This window comes from Carcharhinus amblyrhynchos, chromosome 1 (assembly GCF_965287045.1).
Source record: "Carcharhinus amblyrhynchos chromosome 1, sCarAmb.v2.hapA, whole genome shotgun sequence".
Lineage (NCBI taxonomy): Eukaryota > Metazoa > Chordata > Chondrichthyes > Carcharhiniformes > Carcharhinidae > Carcharhinus > Carcharhinus amblyrhynchos.
The window spans coordinates 128,488,051-128,512,545 of record NC_137324.1 but is presented as its reverse complement, the minus strand read 5'-3'; the positions used below and the strand labels follow the sequence as shown (position 1 = coordinate 128,512,545).

The following is a 24,495-nucleotide window of genomic DNA, read 5'->3' as shown; positions in this document are numbered from 1 at the left end:
TTAGGCCAGTTGAAAGCGTGCTGTGCAGTAGAAATCATGTTGAGCTTCATGTTGTGCTGTCTGACTGAACCACGTATTAGCCAAGAACAATTTTCACCTGAACCAAGCACTGCAAAGCTTAGATGATGCATGAAAGAAAATCCTCGGCAGTCTCCTGAAAGGAGCTGAAGGCAGTCAGATCAATCCCCGTTTATCCTTTGCATGTGTGAACAATGGTAGAATAAAGGTCCTTTTTAAACTTATTCCAAAGGCGACGCATTGTTTTTACATTCATCTTGTTCCTTCTGACAGGTTACTGATGTGTCTAGTATAAATTGCCAACCTAGAACATATCTTCCATCTAGCTGTCATCTGCACATCCAGTCATGAAAATCCTCTTATTAAAATGAAACTTAGAGGTGACAATGTGTGATGCTTGTAATAATTGCAAGTAATTAGCTTAAACTGAAGCCCCACCAATTAAATAACCTGTTGCTTCCTTTTTGGTGCCTGGAATATTTATTGAGTATTATGCACTGCTACTAATCAAAAGCGCAATACCCTCAAGTAAATACTTAAAGCAATATTCTACTGAGCCTCCACCATCTGGATTGTTTCCATGAGAATGGCAACATTTGCTGTAGAAAAAAAAACTTCAAATAACTATTTGCTCAAATAAAACCGTGAAATGAAAGAATTTACAGTGACTGTCGCTAATTCATTTAAAATAGATGGCATGGTTAGCACTGCTGTTTCACAGCGCCAGGGACCCAGGTTCAATTTTGGGCTCAGATCACTGTCCATGTGGACTTTGTATGTTTTCCTGTATCTGCCTGGGTTTCCTCTTGGTGCTCCGGTTTCCTCCCGCAGTCTAAAGATGTGCAAGTTAGGCTGATTGGCCATGCTAAATTGTTCCTTAGTGTCAGAGAAATTAGTAGGGTAAATACATGGGGTTGTGAGGATTAGGGTGGGATTGTTGTCAGTGCAGGCACGATGGGCTGAATGGCCTCCTTTTGCACTGTCGGGGTTCTATGATTCTATCCTATGAAGGCTGTATGTGAATAAGAGTGCTTGGCATTAAAAAGTCATACAAAAGTGTATAAAGGAGGAGGGTGATTGCCTAAGCAAACACATGTCAAATAGATATAAGGGGTAATTTTATTATCCATTCTGTAGTAAAAATGAAAAATTCAGGTATACACTGGTCAGAGAACATGAGCAACACACACTCACATTTTCCATGCTCCCCTGGAGGGTGAGCTCCCAAGCCTTTATACTCCTAAAACAGCCTTTTCTGATGTTCAAACTGAGCAATTAGCAGTCTGACAGCATACATGAGATTAGTCATTAGCCATAGCCTGCCTGAGTCATTGAAAAATAAGACAATTCCATATATATGGGCCATTTTCATCAGGTCTATTGGTTAAGATGAGTGCACTTGCATAAGATGACCCAATTCCACCAGATTTGCACTCCATGATGGCTTCAATCTGGAGTTGTGCACATGTTCATCTGCTAAGGCTGCTCATTCCAAAATAATGAGGAAAAGCGATGCCGATCTCCAATGTCACTGAACTGGTCTCATCTGAAGGCTTCTAATGGTACTGTGATACCACTGGGAAATGTTTGCATTCACTCACAGCAAAAGATCTCAAAAGAAGGACAGAACACACAGTGCAGGAAGATGGAAAGAGATTGAGGTAGCAATGGAAGAGAGAATCCTGTGAAGGCCATGGTTATTTATGGTAATGTGATGGTTATGTTGTCACACCAGTAACCAGAGACCAGGAATCAATATTCAGAGACTTGAGTTTGAACCGCAACATCGAAGCTGGGGGAATTTAAATTCAATTAATTAACAAATCTGGAATTAAAAAGCTAATCGTTACCATAAAGCTGCTGGATTGCTGTTTGAGAAAAAAATGTGCTATCTTTACTTGGTCTGTCTTAAATAAGAATGCTGGCACACAGAAATGTGGTCAGTTCTTAACTGACCCTCAAATGTTGGAGAAAAGCCACTTGGGGATTTCCTGTTGAAAATGTGGGTGCCTCGTGTTGGATCCAATTGCAGCCCACCCTCAGCTTTCCCATTTGTAAGGCCACCATGGGCTGTCTGTATTTTTGACAGGAAATCCCAGTTGACACTGGAACAGGGCCCTGAATTAATTAGAATTAGCCTCATTTGCCAACCCACCAATTCAACCCGAACTACTCTCTTTAAAAAGAGCTCGGTATTGGTACTGTGGCAGGGACATTACATACCCACCCACTTCTAATCTAAAATGTGACCTTTTCAAAAGTCCAGCTCTTGATCTCATAGAATCACTGAACCCTGACAGTGCAGAAGAGACCATTCAGTGCATCGAGTCTGCACCAACTCTCTGACGAGTGTCTTACCCAAGCTCTCTCCCCACCGTATCCCCGTAACCTCACACATTTGCCATAGATCATCCATCTAACTTAAACATCTTGGGACACTAGGGGTCAATTTAGCATAGCCAATCCACCTAAGCTGCACCTCTATGGACTGTGGGAGGAAACCGGAGCACTGGAGTAAACCCACGCAGATATGTGGAGAATGTACAAACTTTGCACAGACAAGAATTGAACCCGGACGCTGGTGCTGTGAGCAGGTGATCAAAGGATATGGTGAGCGAGCAGGAAAGTGGAATTGAGGTAGAGGATCAGCCATGATTATATTGAATGGCGGAGCAGGCTCAAGGGACCAAATGACCTACTCCTGCTCCTAATTCATATTTACTACAGTTTGTTATAGTCTGAACTTATTTGGCAGTTTAAATGGCCACGGGGTATATTTATCACTTGGGTATAGACAGAGTTGTGGCAGACTGAAAATGCTTTACATCCTGTTGACACTAATGCTCTGGCTGCAGCCTTTCTTAAAGAGGCTCTCCAATCTTTGAATCATAGAATCCCTACAGTACAGAAGGAGGCCATTTAGCCCATCGAGTCTAAACTGATCACATCCCATCCAGGCCCTATTCCCATAACCCCTCACAATTACACTGCCATTCCCCTAACACTAGGGTGAATTTAACATGACCAATCAGCCTAACCCGCACATCTTTAGACTGTGGGTGGAAGCAGGAGCACCCGGAGGAAATCACGCGGACACGGGGGAAAGTGCAAACTTCACACAGACAGTGACCTGAGGCTGGGGTTGAACCTGGGTCCCTGGTGCTGTGAGGCAGCGCTGTGCCACTGTGCTGCCCTCAGGTGTTAAGTCTTAATGCAAATCAGGTTTACACAGAACCCTACTGGAACTATGCTGGACAACTGCAAGGGATCACCATTCTTGTCTTTTTTTTCAAACATTTACTTTCTTTCGCTCTAATGATCCACTTTCGGTCTCTGTATATTTTGTTTGACTCTAATTCACTCCATTTCCTTTTCTTCCATCTTTCACTCTTGTTTCTTTCTCATTTCTCTCATTGGTCAAGGATAGAAGTTAGAAATTACAGGATTCAACAGTCACCAACCTTTTTAAAATTTATTTTTATGTGATATGGGCATCGCTGGCTAGCCAATACTTATTGCCCGTCCCTAATTGCCTTCAATTTCAGAAAGCACTTGTGAATGCTGTGGCTTTAGTGTCACATGTAGGCCAGACCAGGTAAGGATGGCAGATTTCCTTCCCTATAGGACATTTGTGAGCCAGATGGTTTCATGGTCATCATTAGACTTTTAATTCCACATTTTTTATCGAATTCAAATTTCACCATGTGGCATGGTGGGATATGAACTCAGGTCCCGAGAACAATTCCCAGGGTCTCTGGATTGCTAGTCCAGTGATAATTCCACTGTGCCACTGTCTCCCAGCCAGTTTGACCTCACTGTGCAGGATCAATGTGTAGTCATGATGTGGAGATGCCGGCGTTGGACTGGGGTAAACACAGTAAGAAGTCTCACAACCCCAGGTTAAAGTCCAACCAGTTTATTTGAGAGTAATCCCACAGGCTTTCGGAAACGGTGTTCGTTCGTCAGGTGTGTGGAAGGTTCTGATCAGAGAAGGGCATATAAAGTCACACACAGTTTACAGAATACTGATTAGAATGCAAGTCTTTGCAGCTAACCTGCTATTGATGTTCCAGAGGTTTGTGGTGAAAATATACTGCGAAGCGATCAGCAAACAGAAAAAGAAAATATCAATGAATGTTATTCATTGTCAAACTGGTCATTGCAACAATTTCTGACCGAGGAGTTCAAGGGCGGGATTTTAGGGCCTCGCTGGGACGAGACTGGAAATTCCCATCCAAGGTCAATGGAAATTTCTGTTATCGGACCCTTGCCCATGCCGATTCCGTGGAGGGCGAGGTGATAGAGTTCTGGCCTAAAAGTCAGAATGTTCTACCAAGTATAACTGGTTCCAGGTGTTTAAAATTTCATTCCGTTGTCTGAGTGGTTTGTAGGGACCGAGGAGCAAAGATAGCCTTAGAATTCACAAGAAAATAATAAAATGCAGCATCAGCTTCTACACTGAAAAGAGACACAGAAAGCAGGGATGTGATTTCTGTTTCACTACTGCTCCATTTTTCAGTGTGAATGGGTGAGATTACTTTTGTGTAAGTTCCTAAATTGCTCACCCAAGAAGAGGGTTCTGATTTAGACAACCAAAATTATTGCTCGAGTCAGGCAGGAGTTTCATTAATGTATTTAAATCAAGGTTCTGCAGACATATTTTGGGCCCCAGTTGTGATTTTTCACTACATGTGCTCCATCTGGTGAACCTGGCTGTAATGTGGCCAAAGCAGTGCTCCCTTCACCAGTGGCTACAGGCCCTTTGGGAAATATCGGAACAAGCCTCATTTGTGCCATAGGTGAGATGAATACTCCTCCTGGCCCCACAAATCATCTTGCTGCCATGGTTAGCATTGCTGCCACACTTCCACCCTTGGGTGACTGGGTGGAGTTTGCACATTCTCCCCATGTCTGCTTGGGTTTCCTCTGGATGCTCTGGTTTCCTCCCAGGAAAGTCCAAAAGTGGATTAGCCATGGTAAATGCATAGGATTATGGGGATAAAGAACAGGAAAGACCTGAATGGGATGCTGTTTCAGAGAATCAGGATGTGGAGATGCTGGCGTTGGACTGGGGTAAACACAGCAAGAAGTCTGACAACAGCAGGTTTAAGTTCAACCGATTTATTTAATAGTAAACTCACAAGCTTTCGAGGTTAAACTCTTCATCAGGTGAATGAAGAGTTCATTCATCACTCTTCATTCACCTGACGAAGAGGTAAACCTCGAAAGCTTGTGAGTTTACTATCAAATAAATCGGTTGGACTTAAACCTGCTGTTGTCAGACTTCTTACTCAGAGAATCAGTACAGACCTGATGGGTCAAATGGCCTCTTCTGCACTGTAGGTATTCTATGATTGAGGTTCCTGCATCCATTTCTCCAGGATTGCCCTCTTGGTGAGAAAGTTTGTAGATGATACCAAGATTGGTGGTTTGGTGGACAGTGGAGAAGGATTGCAATGGGATCTTGAGCAATTGGGCCAGTCGGCTGATGAATGACAGATGGAGTTTAATTTGGATAAATGGGAGGCTTCAGGCAGTTTGAGACTTAGAGTCCACATGGATGTAACACAATCAGCAGATGGGACATCGGTACTGAATGTGTTACAGACACCTTAAATTCACCATCTCATCTAAGTGCCTGGATAATAGTGTCTTGATCCCTTACTGGGGAGGGCGCAACAGAGACAACTGATATTCATGCTTGTGAAATACTATTTCATCCACTGGGTTCACAGTTAATGGGTTTGTCTTTATAAAGGGCAGAGAGTAAGCTGTGACCAGTGAGGGATTCCCAGAGAACTGAGCCCTACCCAGTTTTGAAGAGCAGGGTACAAAGCTCGCTGTTGAGGAGGGATATAGTTCCTGCAGAAAGATATAGTTTTGGCGTTGAAGGCTGAATGTCATTCCTCGCTCTCAGTCTTGCCACGCACAATGATCTACACAAGAAAGGCTCAATCCTTACACTTGACTACAAGAGGGGTTAGAATGTGTGATGTCAGAGGTGTGTGTGCATCCTGATGATACTGCATCCTCATCTGAAACCATCTTGCGTTGGACCTGCACGCCTGCTTAATGGGACTTCACTTGATCCTTGGCTAAAGGCACAGTCCACAACTTAATCTGAAATTGATGTCAGAGCACTCTTTGACTTAGGATATCTCGAAAGGAATGGCCTTTGTGAACTGTACTGTGTCAAGGACTGCGATGCTCCCAAAGTGATGCATAGGCAACTCTCCTTTGGCCTCAGGAGGACCTATGAAGGGTCGATATCATTGGCTGCTGTATCAATAATGACTGGACCCAGGTTTTGCTCTAATGTAAAGATCACTTAAGACAGAAACTCGTCAGGCTTTTGACAATTGTAGGGCCCTGAGTAATAAAGGCAAAATACTGCAAATGCTGGAAACCTAAAATAATAACAGAAAATGGTGAGAAAATCCAGCAGGTCTGGCAGCATTGGCAGAGAGAGAAACAGAGTTAACGTTTCAAGTCCATATGATCCTTCTACTTATAGAAGGGTCATATGGACTCAAAACGCTAACTTTGTCTCTCTTTCTCCTCAGATGCTGCCAGACCTGCTGAGTTTAGGCAGCATTTTCTATTATTATTGCATGGTCCTGATCAAACTGTTGTCCTGGTCAGACACTCTCTGAGGACAACGCAAACAAGCCTCGCAGCTTTGCTGTATGATCTAAATGTTAATGTTACTGCATCGTGATTTGTAAATGGTGATTGAGGGACAGTAGCAAGATGATGCCTCAGCATTCTGCATTGACAAAAGCTGGCGGTGGGAAGAAAGAAACTTTCTTGATGCTGTTCCCTGTTAAGCTGACCATGTGCTGAGCAAGACAGAGTGATATGTAAGTTCTTATCGAACTGGTGTTACATTGACATGAGTGCATCCCTCTGCAATGTGGACTTATGGCTGCTTAATAGCTGCATTTCATACTGAGTTGGTAATGCCATGGTAAAAGAATAATAGAAAATGGAGTTGCTTAAAGACATATCATGGAACCCTACAGTGCAGAAAGAGGCCCTTCAGCCCATCAAGTCTGCACCAACCACAATCCCACCCAGGCCCTACCCCCATATCCCTACATATTTTACCCGCTAATCCCTCCAACCTAAGCTTCTTAGGACACTAAGGGGCAATTTTAGCATGGCCAATCAACCTAACCCGCACATCTTTGGACTGTGGGAAGAAACCGGAGCACCCGAAGGAAACCCACGCAGACACGAGGACAATGTGCAAACTCCACACAGACAGTGACCCGAGCCAGGAATCAAACCCAGGTCCCTGGAGCTGTGAAGCAGCAGTGCTAACCACTGTGCTACCGTGTCGCCAATGTGCTAAGGGAGTGCTGATCGGATTCCACAGCGGCCATATGTTGCCAAGACAACTCATATAGGACTGATCAAATACCTTCCGGGGGTGACCCCATCATTAGGGATACACTGAGCACTGATATTTGTCTACTCATTAAGGAGATTTTTTCATGGAGGTTGAAAGTGATGGGGCATTCCATGAGGCAAAGGCTGAAGAAAACATTGATTGAGACAATTTATCAGCACCATACACCTTCTGGAATCATGTAGCTATCAGGTTGTCACATGTCTTCCAAGTGTTATGTGTGTTTCTATATGTGTCTCACCTCAACCTTGTGCTTTTCATGTCGATCCCTTCTATGTCCTCCATGTTTGAAGAGACATTTTGGTCCTCTATTCCACCCTCCTCCTCCTCCTCCTCCTCGTCCTCCTCCTCCTCCTGGCAACAACTTTGCAGCACAAGGTTGTGTAGAACACAGCAAACAATGATGATGTGGGACACGCTTTGTGGTGAGTGTTGGAGAGCTCCACTTGACTGATCCAAACATAGGAAATGCATTTTCAGGAGGCCAATTGCTTGCTCCATCAAGGACCTTGTGATAGGATGTGCTGCATTGTGTCATGCACCATGCAGATAGTGAATGGGTGTCATCAGCTAGGTCTTCTGGGGTACCCATTTTCCCTGAGGAGCCAACTCTGTAAGCACCAATGTCCCTCAAAGATCCGTGGCACCTGTGAATGTGACAAGGTGTAAGGATCGTGAGAGCTCCCTGGGTAGCTAGCACAAACTTGCAGAATCTGCTTTCTGTGATTACAAATTAGCTGAAGTTTGGAGAGTAAAATCCTTTTCTAATTATCAATCTCACTCGCTGCTGCACAGAGCTCTCAGTGCTACATGTGTGCAGGTGATGGTGCCTAGTACTGGCCAAAAACCTAAAAGCGCTGTGAATCCAATAGTTCTGGCAGCTGGGCCTGTGCCACCCATGTGGAAGTGGATTAAATTGTGATCTTTATTGAAACAGGCATCTGTCACTAGCATTATGTATTTGTGTGTCACTGATTGTGAGATTCCACAAAGGTCTGGACCCACTGGCAAAAAAGTTCAGTGTGGCAGTCATCTTCAAAGCTATAGGCATGGGATGCCCTTCAAGTCCTTGAGGTGTGAGTTCCTCATGAAAAATGTTGTAAATGTGAACTATCACATCCCTAGTCAGGCAAAGAAACCTGCAGCTCTGTCTTCCGCTCATCTCCATGTATGTGTCTATTATATACCTTTGGTCGCACCATGGATGTTCCTGGACTTTTCTCCTCCTAGGCGGTATGTGAGACTTCCTGAGACCCGCTCCCTCTTGATGTTCAGGCCGATGCTGCTCCTGGACCTGTGCCAATTGGTGACAAGCTCTTCCTCTCCTCATTCTAATCACAGCTTTAACAAGGCAGTTTCGCCTGCTACCTGTACTCTCCATTGCCCCTTGTATCTGTGAATGAATAGAATCAAGGCCTCAATGCAACTTGCCTTTGAATGGTCTCTATCCATTGCCAAGCCAGGAATCCAATGTCAAGCCCTAGGCCTGTCCTGAGTCTAGACATGGCATCCCCAAGTGACCCATTGCAGGTGGCCCTGGAGGCTCACAGTAGGCTGAGAATTCCCCTCAGACCTGACAGCGCATTCACAGCGACAGTCTAGATTAGGCTCGATAGACCCAATGTGCTATGGCCCTCAGTCAGACTATTGTCAGTTCTCCTCCAGTAGTCTAGACACTCACTATCGACAGCCTAGGCTTGTTCTAATGTTATGACTGCAACCATGGTGCCATGAGAGTCATGACCAGTAGAATGGGAATATTGTACACATAGCTTCTACTCGGCAGCCGTGGCCCTGATTGTTTGATCCTCCTTCCATTTTCAGACGTCTTTGTGAGGATAAGATGGCCTTTCAGCCAAGCTTACATGTAGCGCCAAGACTTGATGGATTCTCATCTGAATGTGCACCAATAATAAAGGAGCAAAGCTCATTCAATGGGCATTAGACCCTCAAAGCCAGAACTTACCTGAGCTTTGTTCTCTATGATCTGAGCAAATAATTAATGGGATGCCCCTTCAATTGGCCAAAAGCAGTATTGCTGAACTCCTCCCACACACCCTGAGACCCCTCCCAAATTATTTTTTTCAAGTGTGATGCCTCACTAAAGGTGACAATGGCGCCACTAACCTTTGTGAGGGCGACAAATTCCTTCCAATCTCCTTGTCACCCAACAAGTTTCTTTCATCCTTCTTCACAGCCACCTCCTAATTCCTATCACTCCTGTTACTATCCAGCCTTCCAGTTATCCTTGGCCCATCACCGTCCACATATCGCTGTCCTCCCCTTCTGCCATTCCTTTCAATTTTGATGTATTCATGCCCTTTGTTATTATGACCCTTCCCTTTCTTGAGGCACATAGACTATTACTTTCCAAGAAACCCCCATGAGACTATTCAGTCTCTCCCAGTACTTTATAACTGATGGCCTACTGAATCCAGATGCCTCGCCTGAATGTACCTGTGTCCTCTGCTTTCCAGTACTATGTCTCTAATCCTCAGGACCAAATGATTTTGTTGATTGACCACACACTATACACCACTCTGTGCATTACTGTCACTGCCCAGAGAGGGGTTCTCTGCCCAATATGAGGACTAAGCTATGCATGCCAAGCAGATCCTTCTAACATGACCTGGATGTTGCCAGAATAGTCTGTTAGACTTTCCTCAACAGTTCAGACTCCTCCTGGCAGTCTCAGAAATGTGGCCCAGACAACATGGCCTCATTCCCAGTACAATCTCTTAAACGTGCCCCCAGACAAAATGTTTAAATTTACTCTGAACAGTCTTCTACCCTTTCCCTTGGTTCTTATTGCTTTCTCTCAGTCCTGTCTCCATCTCACCTTTCCTTCCTGGTTGTACCTCCCGCGTCCAGCCTTGGCACAGCTTGTGCCACAGGCAGCCAGCATACAGCAGTGTACACAAATTGTAAAAGGAGGACGAAAGCAGCATCTACTGACCTTGTGGATGAGCAAGGTTCATCTTTCCTAAAGAGGCTACCTTCCCTTTGGCCTTTCCAAGCAGCTGTGTGTTGTCTGTCATCCCTAAGTGGCTGCCTCATACAAAGCCCAGTCGGTCGGCACGCTGCTGAAAGACATGGGAACTGGAAACGATGCTGCCATCCCAATGCCTGTGGGGAAATTCAGCCCCTTGTTAACCAATTAAATGATTCTGGCCTTTCAGTCAAACAGCCTTTTGGTACCATCCCCAATATTTGTAATGTTAAGCAAAAGTGTTCAAAGCAAATGAACAAAAAAGGAATTATTTAGATGTCCCTATGATTTTTCACCAGCACTGTGAGCAGCAGTGTCTCAGAGAATAATCTTTGATTTCTGGAGCCTCCAGGTCAGCCCTGGAGAGCTGTCAACATTTTCTTTAGATCTGGATATAGGCAATCTAGGGCAGCACAGAGGTTAGCACTGCTGCCTCACAGCGCCAGAGATTCAGGTTCAACTCTGGCCTTGGATCATTGTTTATGTGGAGTTTGCACCCCATTCTCCCTGTGTCTGCGTGGGTTTTCTCCGGATGCTCTGGTTTCCTCCTACAGTTCAAAGATGTATGAGTTAGATGGATTGGCCATCCTAAATTGCCACTTAGTGTCGGGGGGACTTGCATGGGGTCATGGGGATAGAGACTGGGTGGGATTGTGGTTGGTGCAGACTCGATGGGCTAAATGGCCTTCTGCTGCACTGTAGGATTCTATGATTCTCTGAATCTGCAGTGTAGAACAGCAGTGAAGAAATCATGTATCTCTGATGTTAACCTGTTCCTGGAATGCAAATGTACCAGGGTTTTACTTGTATAAATATAAACCATTAAATTTCGGCTTTATGATCCTTTGGGCGCACACTTCCTCTGCAGAGAGGTTGGAAAATTTGGTGCCCCAGCCAAATCCCTGTTCATTGCAGCAGGATGGGAAAATCCCACCAGCATGACCGTACGTAACATTCTGACCTTTGGGCTTTAGGTGGTAGGTGTCAGAAAGGTTTATGTGGGGTAACTGCCTTGCGTTGGCCAAGTATCCACAGAAATGTAATTTCCTGATCGCTTTATGTTGGTTTTCCTGTCATTGTGAACCAGAATTCACCGAGTGTTGAGTTGCTGATCCACGAGGGGGGAATGGGACCTGGGTTCAGTCTCTCGTGAAACAGATTAGTTTTCCCCTATCAATGGTAACCCGTTGCTGTAGTAATCCTACACAATACAAGTTCAATTGCAGGTTTAGACTTCCTGAGCTCCCTAATCTTTATAATGCTTTGTAAATAATTATAATCTGCATCTGTAGCCTAGTGCCCTGAATTTCCACAGGGATTGACTTCCATAAATCTGGCGGAGGATCATCTGGCCCTTTGAGAAATTCTGGACAAGGGTGAATGAAAAGCAGGCAACTCATTTCTTGGCTGTTTGTGACACCTTTCCAATCAGGCACTCAGATTCCCAGCAATGTACTGAGAGTTGAGTCCATAGATCATTGTGCACCACCTTCCAGGAATTTACTTTGATCTAAAATTGTGCCCTGTAAACTTAAAATATGAACCATTATCCAATTCACATGCCCATCATTCATTAATAGTCAGTAAGAGATATACAGAAAAATACTCACACTACTTATACAACAGCATTCTGATTAGATCTAGTACCACGAGTCATTCCTAGTGCTGCTTTCTGAATAGCCTAGGTAAATGAAAAGAATGACAAACTGGCTAATTTGCATCAACATGTATTGTTCCAATGAGCAATGGAACTAGGATAAGCATTGAAATCCATAATCTTCATGAGAAAATCAGTTTTCTTATTAAATTCAGTGCTCCATTAAAGCAGGAAAGGCAAATTATAATTCAAAACTTGGTTCTGATTGCCAAACAAAAAGTGCACCTCATCACCGTGAGATAAGCTGTATTCTAGGGAAAGACAAGAGTTAAAGATAACAAAAATGCAAATTCTGAAAATTTGAAGAAAAACATCAATTTTATGAACACTTCTTAATTCATTCGTGGAACATGGGGCATCACTGGCTGGCCAATGTTTATTGCTCATGCCCAGTTGCCCTTGGACGACAATTGAGAGTCAGCTACATTGCTGTGGCTGTGGATCACTTGTAGGCCAGATGAGGTAGCAGATTTCCTTCCCGAAAGAACACTTGTGAACATTTGAATGTGAAAACATGTGTTCTGAGCTTCTTTATCCCTAGAGTTTGGAACTGGGTATTTAAGAACATAAGAACATAAGAAATAGGAGCAGGAGTAGGCCATCTAGCCCTTCGAGCCTGCCCCGTCATTCAATAAGATCATGGCTGATCTGAAGTGGATCAGTTCCACTTTCCCACTTTCTCCCCATAACCTTTAATTCCCTTGTCTATCAAAAACCTATCTACCCATGACTTAAACATATTTAGCGAGGTAGCCTCCACCACTTCAATGGGCAGAGAATTCCAGAGACTCACCACCCTTTGAGTGAAGAAGTTCCTCCTCAACTCCGATCTAAACTGTACCCCCCTTATTTTGAGGCTGTGCCCTCGAGTTCTGCTATCCTTTCTAAGCGGGAAGAATCTGTCTACCTCTACCCTATCTATCCCCTCCATTATCTTATATGTCTCTATAAAATCCCCCCTCAGCCTTCTAAACTCCAATCAGTACAGACCCAGTCTATTCAATCTCTATTCAATTTCTATACATTGTTCTAATAAGTAATTTTAACCAGCAGATTATCTTGGTTCTGACATTGGTACAAAATACTGCTGCAAAGACAGTGATGTACTGTAGCTTTAAGGTTATGCACAGGGCAATAAGTAAAGTTTCTACGGAATCTTTGAGTTATTCATGAGTATCACTCAATCTGAAAATGCACTTAAATCTTCACCATTCTTCAGTGCATAAATGTATTCCTTTTGTATTCTGCTGGCCTTATGCTGAGCTGATATTTTTTCAATGACCCACGTAGTGGCAATATTGTCTGCTTATCAGTCTGTTACGGAAACATAAATTGATGTAATTCTGTCACTGTTATCTTTATCAACTCACACTGAAAGCCATCATTCTGAAGATTTAAGCATAATTTGAAACCTAGATAAATAACTAGGATTTGTAGGAGAGAGTTCACATGTGTGATCATGACAATGAGCATCATCCCAGTGCTGCTCTTTTGTGACCGTATTCTGAGTGATTTGTTTTTGCATTGATCATACCATTTAAATTGTGGTGGCTGAAGAGCTTTTTGTGCAATGAAGTGGCTTATTTGTTAGTTATGTAGTGTTCGACAGATCGTAGAACTGTGGGGGAGTTCTGGTGGAGGGTGGGGGTGTGTGTGTGTGTACATGCAACACGTAGGTTCATTGACCTAAAGCAGGGTTCTCCGGATTTTGGGCATGTGCAGCTGGAGAATCCCACCCTGTATTTCTAGGTTAATTATCAGTTTGGGCATTTGTTCCTGTGATAATACAAGGGTACTTGACACAGTTTAATAATGAAGTGCAAAATACATCATTCTTGCTGTACATTGACAATCACGGTACGAAAACAGTGTCACTATTGTGGCTTTACTCCAGTATGAGCCAACATTAGAGGTACACCTGCTTCCAAATAGTTGAGTATATACCACAGAAATAAGTTAGGTTCTTAGTTCATTCTGCGCTATTATATATTCAACATATTGAACTATTTTGTTAAATTAAAATCAGGAACATTATTCCCACTTACATGACAAGAGTTATATTTTCCGGGTCTTCCTGCAAGTGGGATCTCCTGGTCGCCTCCTCATCTCCCCCTCCCTGTTGCAGGTTCCCCAGCAATGGAAGGTGCGAGCTACAGAAAAAGCCATTGACATCAGAGGGGCCTGAAGATCCCACTGCCAGTCTTCTCTTTACTACAACTAAGCCAATTTTGAATCCACCTTATCAAATTACCCATGTGCATTTGCCTTCTTTATGAAGTTTTCATATGGACCTTATCAACGGTTTTGCTGACATCCATATAAACCACATCAGCTGCACTACCCTCATCTACACACCTGGTCACCTCCTCAAAAAGTTCAGTCAAATTTATTAGGAATGACCTACATCTGACTATCCCTGATCTAATCTTGGAGATTGATGTTCTCCTTCAGAATGTTGCCTTTGCAAAACATGCTGCAGCCAGGGGTTTGGGGATGGGGGGTTGATGGAATCCCACCCAGTATTTTTAAATTGCTAAGACATCCCAAGGCATTTGTCAGAAGTATTATCAAACAAAATTTGACACAAAGTCACATAGTTCCAGACAAAATTAGGGGAGCAGAGGAATCTGAAAGGGTTGTAGAGCTAGTGGTGGTTACAAAGATTGGATTGGCCCAAGCCATTGGAAGGTTTGAAAACAAGGATGAGAATTTTATAATCATGGCGTCAGACTGGGAGCTGTTGACAGTGTGATCAGTGAAGGGACTTGTTGTTATTAGGATATGGACAGCAAAGTTTTGAATGAGTCATGTTTACAGAGGATGGAAGATGTCAGAGAGCATTGACATAGTCAAAGCTGGAGACAACAAAGACAAGGATGACACTTTCAGCAATGAGTGATCTAAAGCAGGGGTGAAATCAGTGATGGTACAGAGCTGGAAGCTGGTGTCCTTCCTGAAGAATCATAGAATCCCTACAGTGCAGTGCATTCGACCCATCGAGCCTGCATCAACAACAATCCTACCCAGGTCCCAACCTCATATTTAACCTGCAAAGGAGCACTTTGGCACGGCCAATCCACGTATCCCGTACATCTTTGGCGGGTGGGAGGAAACCGGAGCATATGTAGGAAACACAGGCAAACATGGAGAGAATACGTTATCTCCACACAGCCAAAGGCAAGAAAAGACAACTTGACTTATTTTCATCTCAGCTTTAAAAACATTGCTTCAAGTAATGACCCATCTGTCTTGTGATACATCCTCACCTCAACAGTAATAGATTACAATACCGACTTCTTCCTGTGTCAAGTAACAGCAGCTGTAATTAGGTAACATTACCTCAGATGAAGGTTTCATCGGTGTATCAATTATACCAAAATCATTAAACAATTTATGCAACATATTTGCATTTTATTGCATATATTGCACAGAAAAAATATTCCACCTCTCCCATATGTCCATCGTGAAAGAGCTTAACATATTGTTTCCTTCATTGTTACCTGGATTCTAAATGAGGTGGGTGGACAATTAACATTGCAGCAACTTACATTCTGGAGTCTTTCTATTTTCCGGCAGTTGCATTTTACCTTGAGCAGATGAAAGATACACTTGCCAGATGTCAATGGGGTCAATCTTGAAATGTGCAGATTAGCTCAGGTGACATCTTCAGTGCACCGTTCCACTTTTAACTCAAGGTCAAAAGATGGAGGATGTTGTATCGTTATTTAAATTGACAGTCATTTGGATAATTGGGAATTATTTAAGGAAAGTCAAAATGGATTTGTTAAGGGCAAATCATGTTTCACCAACCTGCTTGGGTTTTTCAATGATGTAACAGAGAGGGCAGATGAGGGTAACCTGGTCAATGTGACATATATAGATTTCCAAAAGGCACTTGATAAATTGTCCCATAACAACTTAGAAGGGTTTTGTCCTGGCAGGAAAGCTCAAAGCCGTGATTTGCTCCTCATGTTCCATTTGGGAGGCCAGGCACATTTCCAGTGCCTGGGACCAGAATGTGTGCAGGAAGAATTCCCAACTGCAGCTCCTGGAAGCTGAGGTTTCAGAGCTGGGCCAGCAGCAGGGGACACTGTGGAGCATCCGCGAGTCTGAGGGCATTGTGGACAGCATGTTCAAAGAGACTGAAGGGATGCCAGGAAGGAAGAGAATGGGTGACCATCAGGCAGTCCAAGAGAAATGGGCAGTTAGTTCAGGAGTCCCCAGGAGTCTTGCTTGGGGTTTGAGGGTGGGGTTGGGTGGGTGATGGTGGGGGTGGCTAGGTAAGATGATCTTTCAGAGAGTCAGTGCAGACTCAGTGGACTGAATGATCTCCTCCAGCACTGTAGGATTCTATAGTTGTAAGGTTTCTGATTCGTTCCAGCTTTGGTGTCTTCAGGGACAGTATATAGTAGTAGTAATTATAGAAGGATGGCAGTCAAATTATTGAAAAATGAGCTGATTCTATAAGGATTAATTTATTTAGTATTCCATTTGATCTGTTTTCATATTGTGCAAACTTTTGGCTTATTTGTTTAAAAAATGTAGAAGGCATAGGACAAGCCAATCATGGAAACAAAATGGATTGAGCAGAAAATAAAAAACTGGAAATGTCAGCTGAGGAGGCAAAGTATGATCAGGTGTTCAATTTTTATAAATAGCATTCAATGGAGTTAATGGTTAAAAATACAATGTCAAGTAACAGACAAGGAGAAGAAAAAGAAGGAAAAATCGAGCCAAGAAAACAACACAACATCTAGGCTGCCTTTATCCACAGTGGAGCTATTGAATTAGTCTGAATGAGACAACAGTAGCAGGACAGTCATAGAATCATCTCTTGAACACTATAAAAAACAGGATGTTTTCTGTTTTCAAGTACATGGAAGAAATGTGATGAATAATAATGGGAGTTGTGTTCTGGTTGAAGCCAGCCCTATAAGTAGCCGGTGAAGTATTCAAGCAATATTTCAAAAATGATAAGCATGTTCCAAACTTCTTTGATAAAGCACTGGAGGCTGTGGTATAGGAGGCCTGGCTCGAACAAAATGTCCATAGCAACGGTGACTTTCCCGGCTTCTGTTGATGTTGTCCTGGCCCCACTGTGAGGCTACAGTATTGCTGGAAGATGTGGCACGTTTCAGGAGCTCCTTCTTCATGAAATGAAGATATTGCTCAAACTGAGAGGTATTTTACCATTTTTTGCCTAAGTACCGGGCAGACTTGAAACTGGTGAAGTTTCAGATTTGTCTTTTGGGTGTGTTTTTTAGTCCCTCCCACCCCTCCCCATATGCACTCTGTCTGCAAAATTCTGAGTGAGCCTGTTGCTTGCTGCAGAAGCCTGTGGCCGGGGCTTAATGTGCCCAAAAGCCTGCAGTGGGAGATAGTGCGCATGTGCAGGCCTCTGATACTACACATGCGCATTAGCAGTAGCAGGGGTCTGACAGACAAAGAGTGAGCTGTCAGGCCTCTGCTACTGCAGGCTGTCTGAAGCAGCCCCCCACAATCGCGGGGGCCCATGGCCGTAGATACAGCCCCTTCCAATCCTCACCCCCATCGGTCAGACCAATCATGGACCCCCTCCCCCACCGATCATGGTCTGCTGCCCTTCCCTCACCGATCGCTGCAGAGTGGCAGTGAGCCCCATCTCCCTCTCTCCTCCACTGATCGTTACAGACTGGCAGATAACTCCCTCCCACATCAGACCCGTCACCTCCCTCCCCATTAGCCTTCCCCCAGCACTGCTTGGTGGGCATTGCCAGGTATCCAGTGGGCATTGCCCAGGTGTTAGACTGGCATTGCCAAGGTGCAAGGGTGGCACTGCCAGTTGGACACTTCCTAAGGGGCATCCCCCTCTTGCCCTCGGCCTCCCCGTGGGTTGGTGTCAATGGACTCCAGTTCCACTGGCAAGGTAAGTCGACAGATCCCCGTTCATGGGGAGCATGTTTATTCTTTGCTGGTGAGAACCTCCCCTGACGAATTGATAAAGGGGGGGGGTAAACCCGAACAATTGAGAACCGGGCTCACGAATCACATGTAAATGGCTTCTTTAAATAAGTTTCAATAAACTAACTTGCCTCTCACCCATTTTCGGTGAGAAGCTGACTGGAAACCCAGCACTTGTAAAATGGCGCCAGTCATGAAAACCAGCATTAATCACTTTATGCCCTATTTTACAATCCTGTCATGCCCGAGAACAGATGCAACATGATGGTAAAATCCTGGCCACTGTTGGTTGCTGATGTTGAGATCAGAGAAATGCTGCCTGTTAAAGTCAAAGAGAAGGAAGAGCTCAGTGGTGCTTTAACCTTGTCAATTGTCATGTCCAGGGAATACAGGTCATGTTCATAACTTTTAAAACATAAACCATATTCAGTATGGAATCTTAACCTTTTGCAAGGTATCTGAGCTGCATTGGTAATATGAAGGAAATGTTGGTAAGAAAAGATCTCTCAAATAAAATGGGTCAACACAGTCACCAATAATCAGACTATTTGATAAAGCGAATTACTTGCTCCGAGAAATTATTCAAGGTCATAGACAAAGGATGCTTTGCGTAATGATGAGCTGTAAGAAATATGGAAAAATTTTTTTCTTTGATTGTGTTGTAATGAATTAAGTATCTGATGAAGTTTTTTCTAGTTAAAGAGAGAAACGGGGTACCTGTCAATCCATTGTGGTTGACAGAGTTCTCAACCGTGTCTGACCCACCTCTTCCACCTCTGTTCTTATTCACTATCCCACCCCACAGCGGCCCCCTTCCCCCACCCCATAGTAAAAATCTCATCTTATTTTCAGTTGCCTTCAGCCCTGACGAAGGGTCATCCAAACTCGAGACATGAGCTCTCTGCACAGAGTGTGTCAGACCTGCTGAGATTCTTCCAGATTTTTCTGTTTCTGTTTCAGATTCCAGTGTCCCGGAGTAATTTGCTTTTATTTGTTAATGGTTGGTTGATTCTGTTCTAAAATATACATACGATGGACATTGTTTGATAAGAGTACATATAAAGAGAGTCAGGTGCCCCTTTAAGAGGCTGTTAATTAGCTTTTTTGTTTGAGTTGTACTGAAGGGATGAAGGGAGTCAACTGGGACACTGAGTTGGTAGTTAGGAGGCAGACATCTGCAATACTGTGAATAAGCCTACTGTTGAGGAAAAGGTCTGTGTCGTAGAAACTAGAAACAGGAGTAGGCCATTCAGCCCTTCGAGCCGTGCTTTGTATGTTGATTGTTTTCATTTCATTTTTTGCCGATAGTTTGTTTATTAACTTATACAATTTGCTATGACAACAGATGTGAATGGCTCTGATTCTCCAATTTTGCCTGAAATATGGAATTCAATGAACAGTATTACTAATATCCAACCTGATTCTTCCAGGACATTGAAAGACTTGGATGAATAATCATTGTCAGAATTATCAATCAAGTTGTTTTATTGTCGATTTATTGATTAGTGTCACAAGTAGGCTTACATTAACACTGCAGTGAAGTTACTATTAAAATCCTCTTGTCACCACACTCTGATGCCTGTTCGGATACACCGAGGGTGAATTTAGCATGACCAATGCACCTAGCCAGTACATCTTTGGACTGTGGGAGGAAACCGGAGCACCCGGAGGAAACCCATGCAGACAGAGGGAAAATGTGCAAACTCCACACAGATAGTGACCCAAGCTGGGAATCAAATCAGGGTCCTTGGCATTGTGAGGCAGCAGTGCTAACCACTGTGCCATTGTGCCGCCATACACATATTGTGTAGCATCAAGAAAATAACATTGTCATTGTTTTTTTCTAAGTCAGATTTGACAATGGGTTGTGAAAACTAACTTTGTCAACTGAATACAGAAGTTACATTAATGGTTTGGAGTCATTATTACATTAATGGCTAAATTTGTGAGAATACATGAAAAAGCCAACAATAAATCTTACAATTTTAGATGTGTTATACCTTTGCAACAAGTGTTCAGCTGCTAATTACCACAACACCAATATTTCACAGAATCATAGAATCCCTATGGTATAGAAGGAAGCCATTAGGCCCATTGAATCTGCACCAACCACAATCCCACCCAGGCCTTATTCCCATAACCCCACATATTTATTTTGCAATTTCCCCACTAGGGTCAATTTAGCCTGGCCAATCAACTTAACCAGCACATCTTTGGACTGTGGGAGGAAACCAGAGTATTCGGTGGAAACCCACGCAGACACGGGAGAATGTCCAAACTCCACACAGACAGTGACCCGAGGCCAGATTTAAACTTGGGTCCCTGGTGCTGTGAAGCAGCAGCGATAACCAGTATGCCACCATGCCACATGTAACAAATATCTGAACTCCAAACCTTGACGCAGGTGTACATTTTTATTGTCATTTGCAGTACCTTGTTTGTAGCAAAAAATACAAACAAGGTACTGCAAATAAGATCCTGCATGTGTTGTGACAAAACAACTTTAGAAAATGCTGTAAAAATTGCAACACAATACCAACATTTTAATCATAAAGCATTTCCTGTAACACAAGATGCCTTTGACATGTTCCAAATCATCTGCTACTTGCTAAGCCTTCTTTATTTGGGATTGAACAAATCTGCCATCTAAGCTGTAGTCATTCTACAGAATCTCATTTAAACTTATCTTCTGATTCACTGAGCATAGTGAAAATATGTACTTGGGACACTAATCTGTAAGAAGACAAGAGAAATACTGATCAAACCCACTCCCTTATTGTAATGTTATGATCTTACTTGTACCCTGCTTAAAAGTCTCTTAAGAAGCCCTGTAGGGCACTTGCCACGTGGTTGTCTCTGGACTAGAGTCAAACACCAAGCATATAATCCATGTAATGTGACACTACTTACCTGAGATGATTTAGTAAGAGCTTTCTTTAGTGTTAGGTTGTTAGACCGTGTTTTGCATTGCACTACAGTTTTATGTTGATGGGCTCCTCTTACCCTGCACCAAGAAGAATGCTGTCATCACTCTACACTCTGAAATTCACTCCCTAAATTTCTCTGCTGCTCCCCCTGTTTTCCTCCGCGTTGCTGCTAAAACTGCCACTCACCTGCCCTACTTCTTCATTATGTGGCTCAATGTTAAATATTGTCAGATAGTACTCCTGTGGAACATTTTACTGAGTCAAAGGTACACCAGAAACGTAAGTTGTTGTTGTTGCTGCTATTACTGTTACTGGCATAGCCTAAAGTGAAGTGAGATTATTCTATTTTATCGCATCTCCTGAGTGATCGCTTGGTTGCGGGGGACGAGAGGGAAGATGTGTTCAGTTATGATGCATCAGCCATTAGGGGTGATAGGCTTGATGGAGCAGTTAGTCTTTTCCTGTCTGAAACAGAATGTCCCAGCTTGGGAATTAAATGACGTTTTGCATCTGCATGTCAGATATATACAATATTAAAATTTGTTTCCTTTGTAGTGGGATGTTTGAACTTGTTTAGGAATGGTTGCATAATGTGGTTTACTTTTACTTCAGCTCCAGTAGAACATGTACAACTGATTAATTTCCTGAATGCAATAAATTTTCTGCCTCCCAAAGTATGACCAATTTCAAAAGAATTTAGTTCAGCGGCTGTGATAAATTCAGAACCGTTTGTGTAGTTGCTAACATTTAGCTGAAAGCTTTTCATTTTGCACTCATTGAGACAAATACAAGAATGCCAAATTTCATATACCTCATATTTACAGCACTTAGCACAAGTTATCATTGTTTGAAATTTGGCGATCTTCCGTTTGTCCTGCTGAATACAAGACAAAAACTTCAGCAATATTTAAGTTCCATACTACTAAAATACCAAGGCTGTTTCATTTTTCAGATTGGAGAAACCAGAAATGTAAAGAAATTCTATATTAGTATTCCAGTGGAACATAAGGGTTGGGGTTAATCTTTACTTCATTACAAAAGCAAAATACTGTGGACACTGGAAATTTGTAGGATGAACAAAAGATTTATCAGCAGATCAGGCACCAGCAAACAGCAAGGTAATGTTGCAGCTGTGTAAGGTGCTGGTGAAGCCACACCTGGAGCACTGTGTACAGTTTTGGTCTCCTTACTTGAGAGAGGATATACTAACACTAGAGGGGATGCAAAGGAGAGTCACAAGGTTGATTCCAAGTTTGCTGAATCCATGAAAAGATCAGCCGTGATCTTATTGAATGGCAGAGAAGACTCGAGGGGCCAAATGGCCTAATCCTGCTCTTAGGTCTTATGTTCTTATCTGTGGAAACAGAGTTAATGGGACAAATCTTATATGATCAACAGAGTCAGGTATGGAGGTAGGACCTGGGTAACACATGTTCACATCAAGTCAGAGGACAGATATGTTCACAACTCCGGCACATCTCACCGGAGGCAAGTGAACAATGAAAGTGACTACCTGTCAGGCAGCAATAGATAGCCAATTGTTACCATTTATGAGGAGAATTAGGGGGATGGGGAGGACTCTGCTGAGATCTTTCCGGAGGTGACCATCTGCTGGTAGGCCAGAGGGCCATTGGGATCAGAGGCTCCATACGCCAGTGATGTGGTCACAGGTAAGAAAGACCAGAATTCTGATTCCTCTGGAAGACTCCTTGATCATTCTGAGGGGCTCAGCAGCTTTGGCTTCAAGAGGCAACCTCTTAGCTGGCAGCCCCCTGAGACGATTCTGCAGGCAGGCCGGACCCACAGACTATCAAGGAGGAGATCCACATTTATCCTGACGGAAGGATATTTTCAAAGCGGCAGTGTCCCACTCAGTGAATCAAGTCACTGACCTCTCATCAGACCTGGAAAATGTTAATAGGTTTCGAACAAGTACAGAGGCAGGTAATGGGGAGAGGGAACAAAAGGAAAGGTTTGTGATGGAGTAGAATACAGGAGAGATTAAATTGTGGAGGATTTGTAAAGCAAAAAGGGGGTGATAATCAGACAAATATAGAAACAAACAATATGTTTATGATAAGTTAATGCTGTCCTTTGTTGTATTGTATTGCTTCCTGATTAACAACCCTGTCTTCTGCAGGAATAGTCTACTTGAAATGGTGGATAGACTATGGCCATAAAATTCATGCAATTTACTGCTGCCACTCTGTAAATTTGGTAATACACAAGGTGAAATCCCCAAGGAAAAAGAGGAGACCTAGCTGTCAGTTTCCACCTCCATCATCTCTATACAAGAGAGGCTGAAGCAGAGCTGGTCTGAGTGATGGGTAGCCAAGAGCAACCAGTGCCAAGACTCAGTCCGACTTCACCATGTCAGTGCTGGCAATACATTTAGAGACGAGGCAGAACTACTTCTATGCATGCGAGATCCTGGCAGAAGATTTGAATCCCTTAAGTATTCAAATAAATGATTTACGAGATCAGTTCCTATACTCACGGGCATATTGGAGCTGGGGCAACAGGAGTTATTCCTATCCCATGTGGAGCGACCGTCCTAGTCAGATAAGTGGCAAAAATGTTACACAATGGATTATTCTGCCCGTCAGCCCCAAGCAAATATGGGTCCGAGCATAAAAACCTTGGTGAGGGTCAAAGGGCAAGATTCTACCACAACCATTAAGATCACAGACCATGCATTCTCAAGCATTTTGCAATGTGAATATTTCATTTTGAATTCAGAAATCCAATGATTGTTTTGTTAATGAGCAAAAAACATTTTAAAATCTGCAAGTAAAATTACAGTTAACTATTTAAGGGAGATGGCGGATAAGAGACAGCTGGGAGAGTTCTCCAATACTAATACAATGTGCTTCTAAAGTAATAGTTAAAGTTCTGATTGTTTCTGAGCTGGACCTGTTTGTATAATCAGCTTCACTTTGGTTAGTCCATTAACACAGCTGTGATGCTGTAATATTCATTTAAAAACATTTGTTTTTAAGCCTTGACTGTTGCATTCTTTTAATTTCAGGTGGAGTTCCCTTCATCCTGACTGGTGAGATGTTTGATCAGTCCTGTCGATCTTCTGCGTTCATGATTGGTGGCACAGTACTCTGGCTTTCTAACTTTTCCGTTGGACTTATTTTCCCTTTGATCCAGGTGTGGTTTAAACTTAAGCTTTTGTGATTGCAAACTATAGAGCAATATAAACTTGGATAAGTAAATTAAAACTAGCATTGCAATCCTAGAAACCCTACGGTGCAGAAGGAGGCCATTTGGCCCATCAAGGCTGCACCGACAACAATCCCACCTAGGCTCTATCCCTATAACCCTACATATTTACCCCTCTAATCCCTCTAACCTTTGCACTCCGGGACACTAAGAGGCAATTGAGCATGCCCAATGCACCTATCCCACACGTTTGGACTATGGGAGGAAATCGGAGCACCCAGAGGAAACCCACACAAACATGAGGAGTATGTGCAAAGGCCACACAGATAGTGACCCAAGCTGGGAATTGAACCGAGGTCCCTGAAGTTATGAGGCAGCAACGCTA

At 43.2% G+C, this 24,495-nt stretch overlaps 1 protein-coding gene across 1 annotated transcript in view; it reads left to right on the top strand.

Moving 5' to 3' along the window:
- slc2a9l2 (solute carrier family 2 member 9, like 2) overlaps positions 1-24,495 on the top strand; it is a 372,756-nt gene that overhangs the window by 312,126 nt on the left and 36,135 nt on the right. Inside the window, exon 12 of the mRNA XM_080192432.1 lies at positions 23,971-24,098. Coding sequence (XP_080048558.1) covers positions 23,971-24,098 — 128 coding nt within the window. The remainder of the gene's footprint in view (positions 1-23,970; positions 24,099-24,495) is intronic.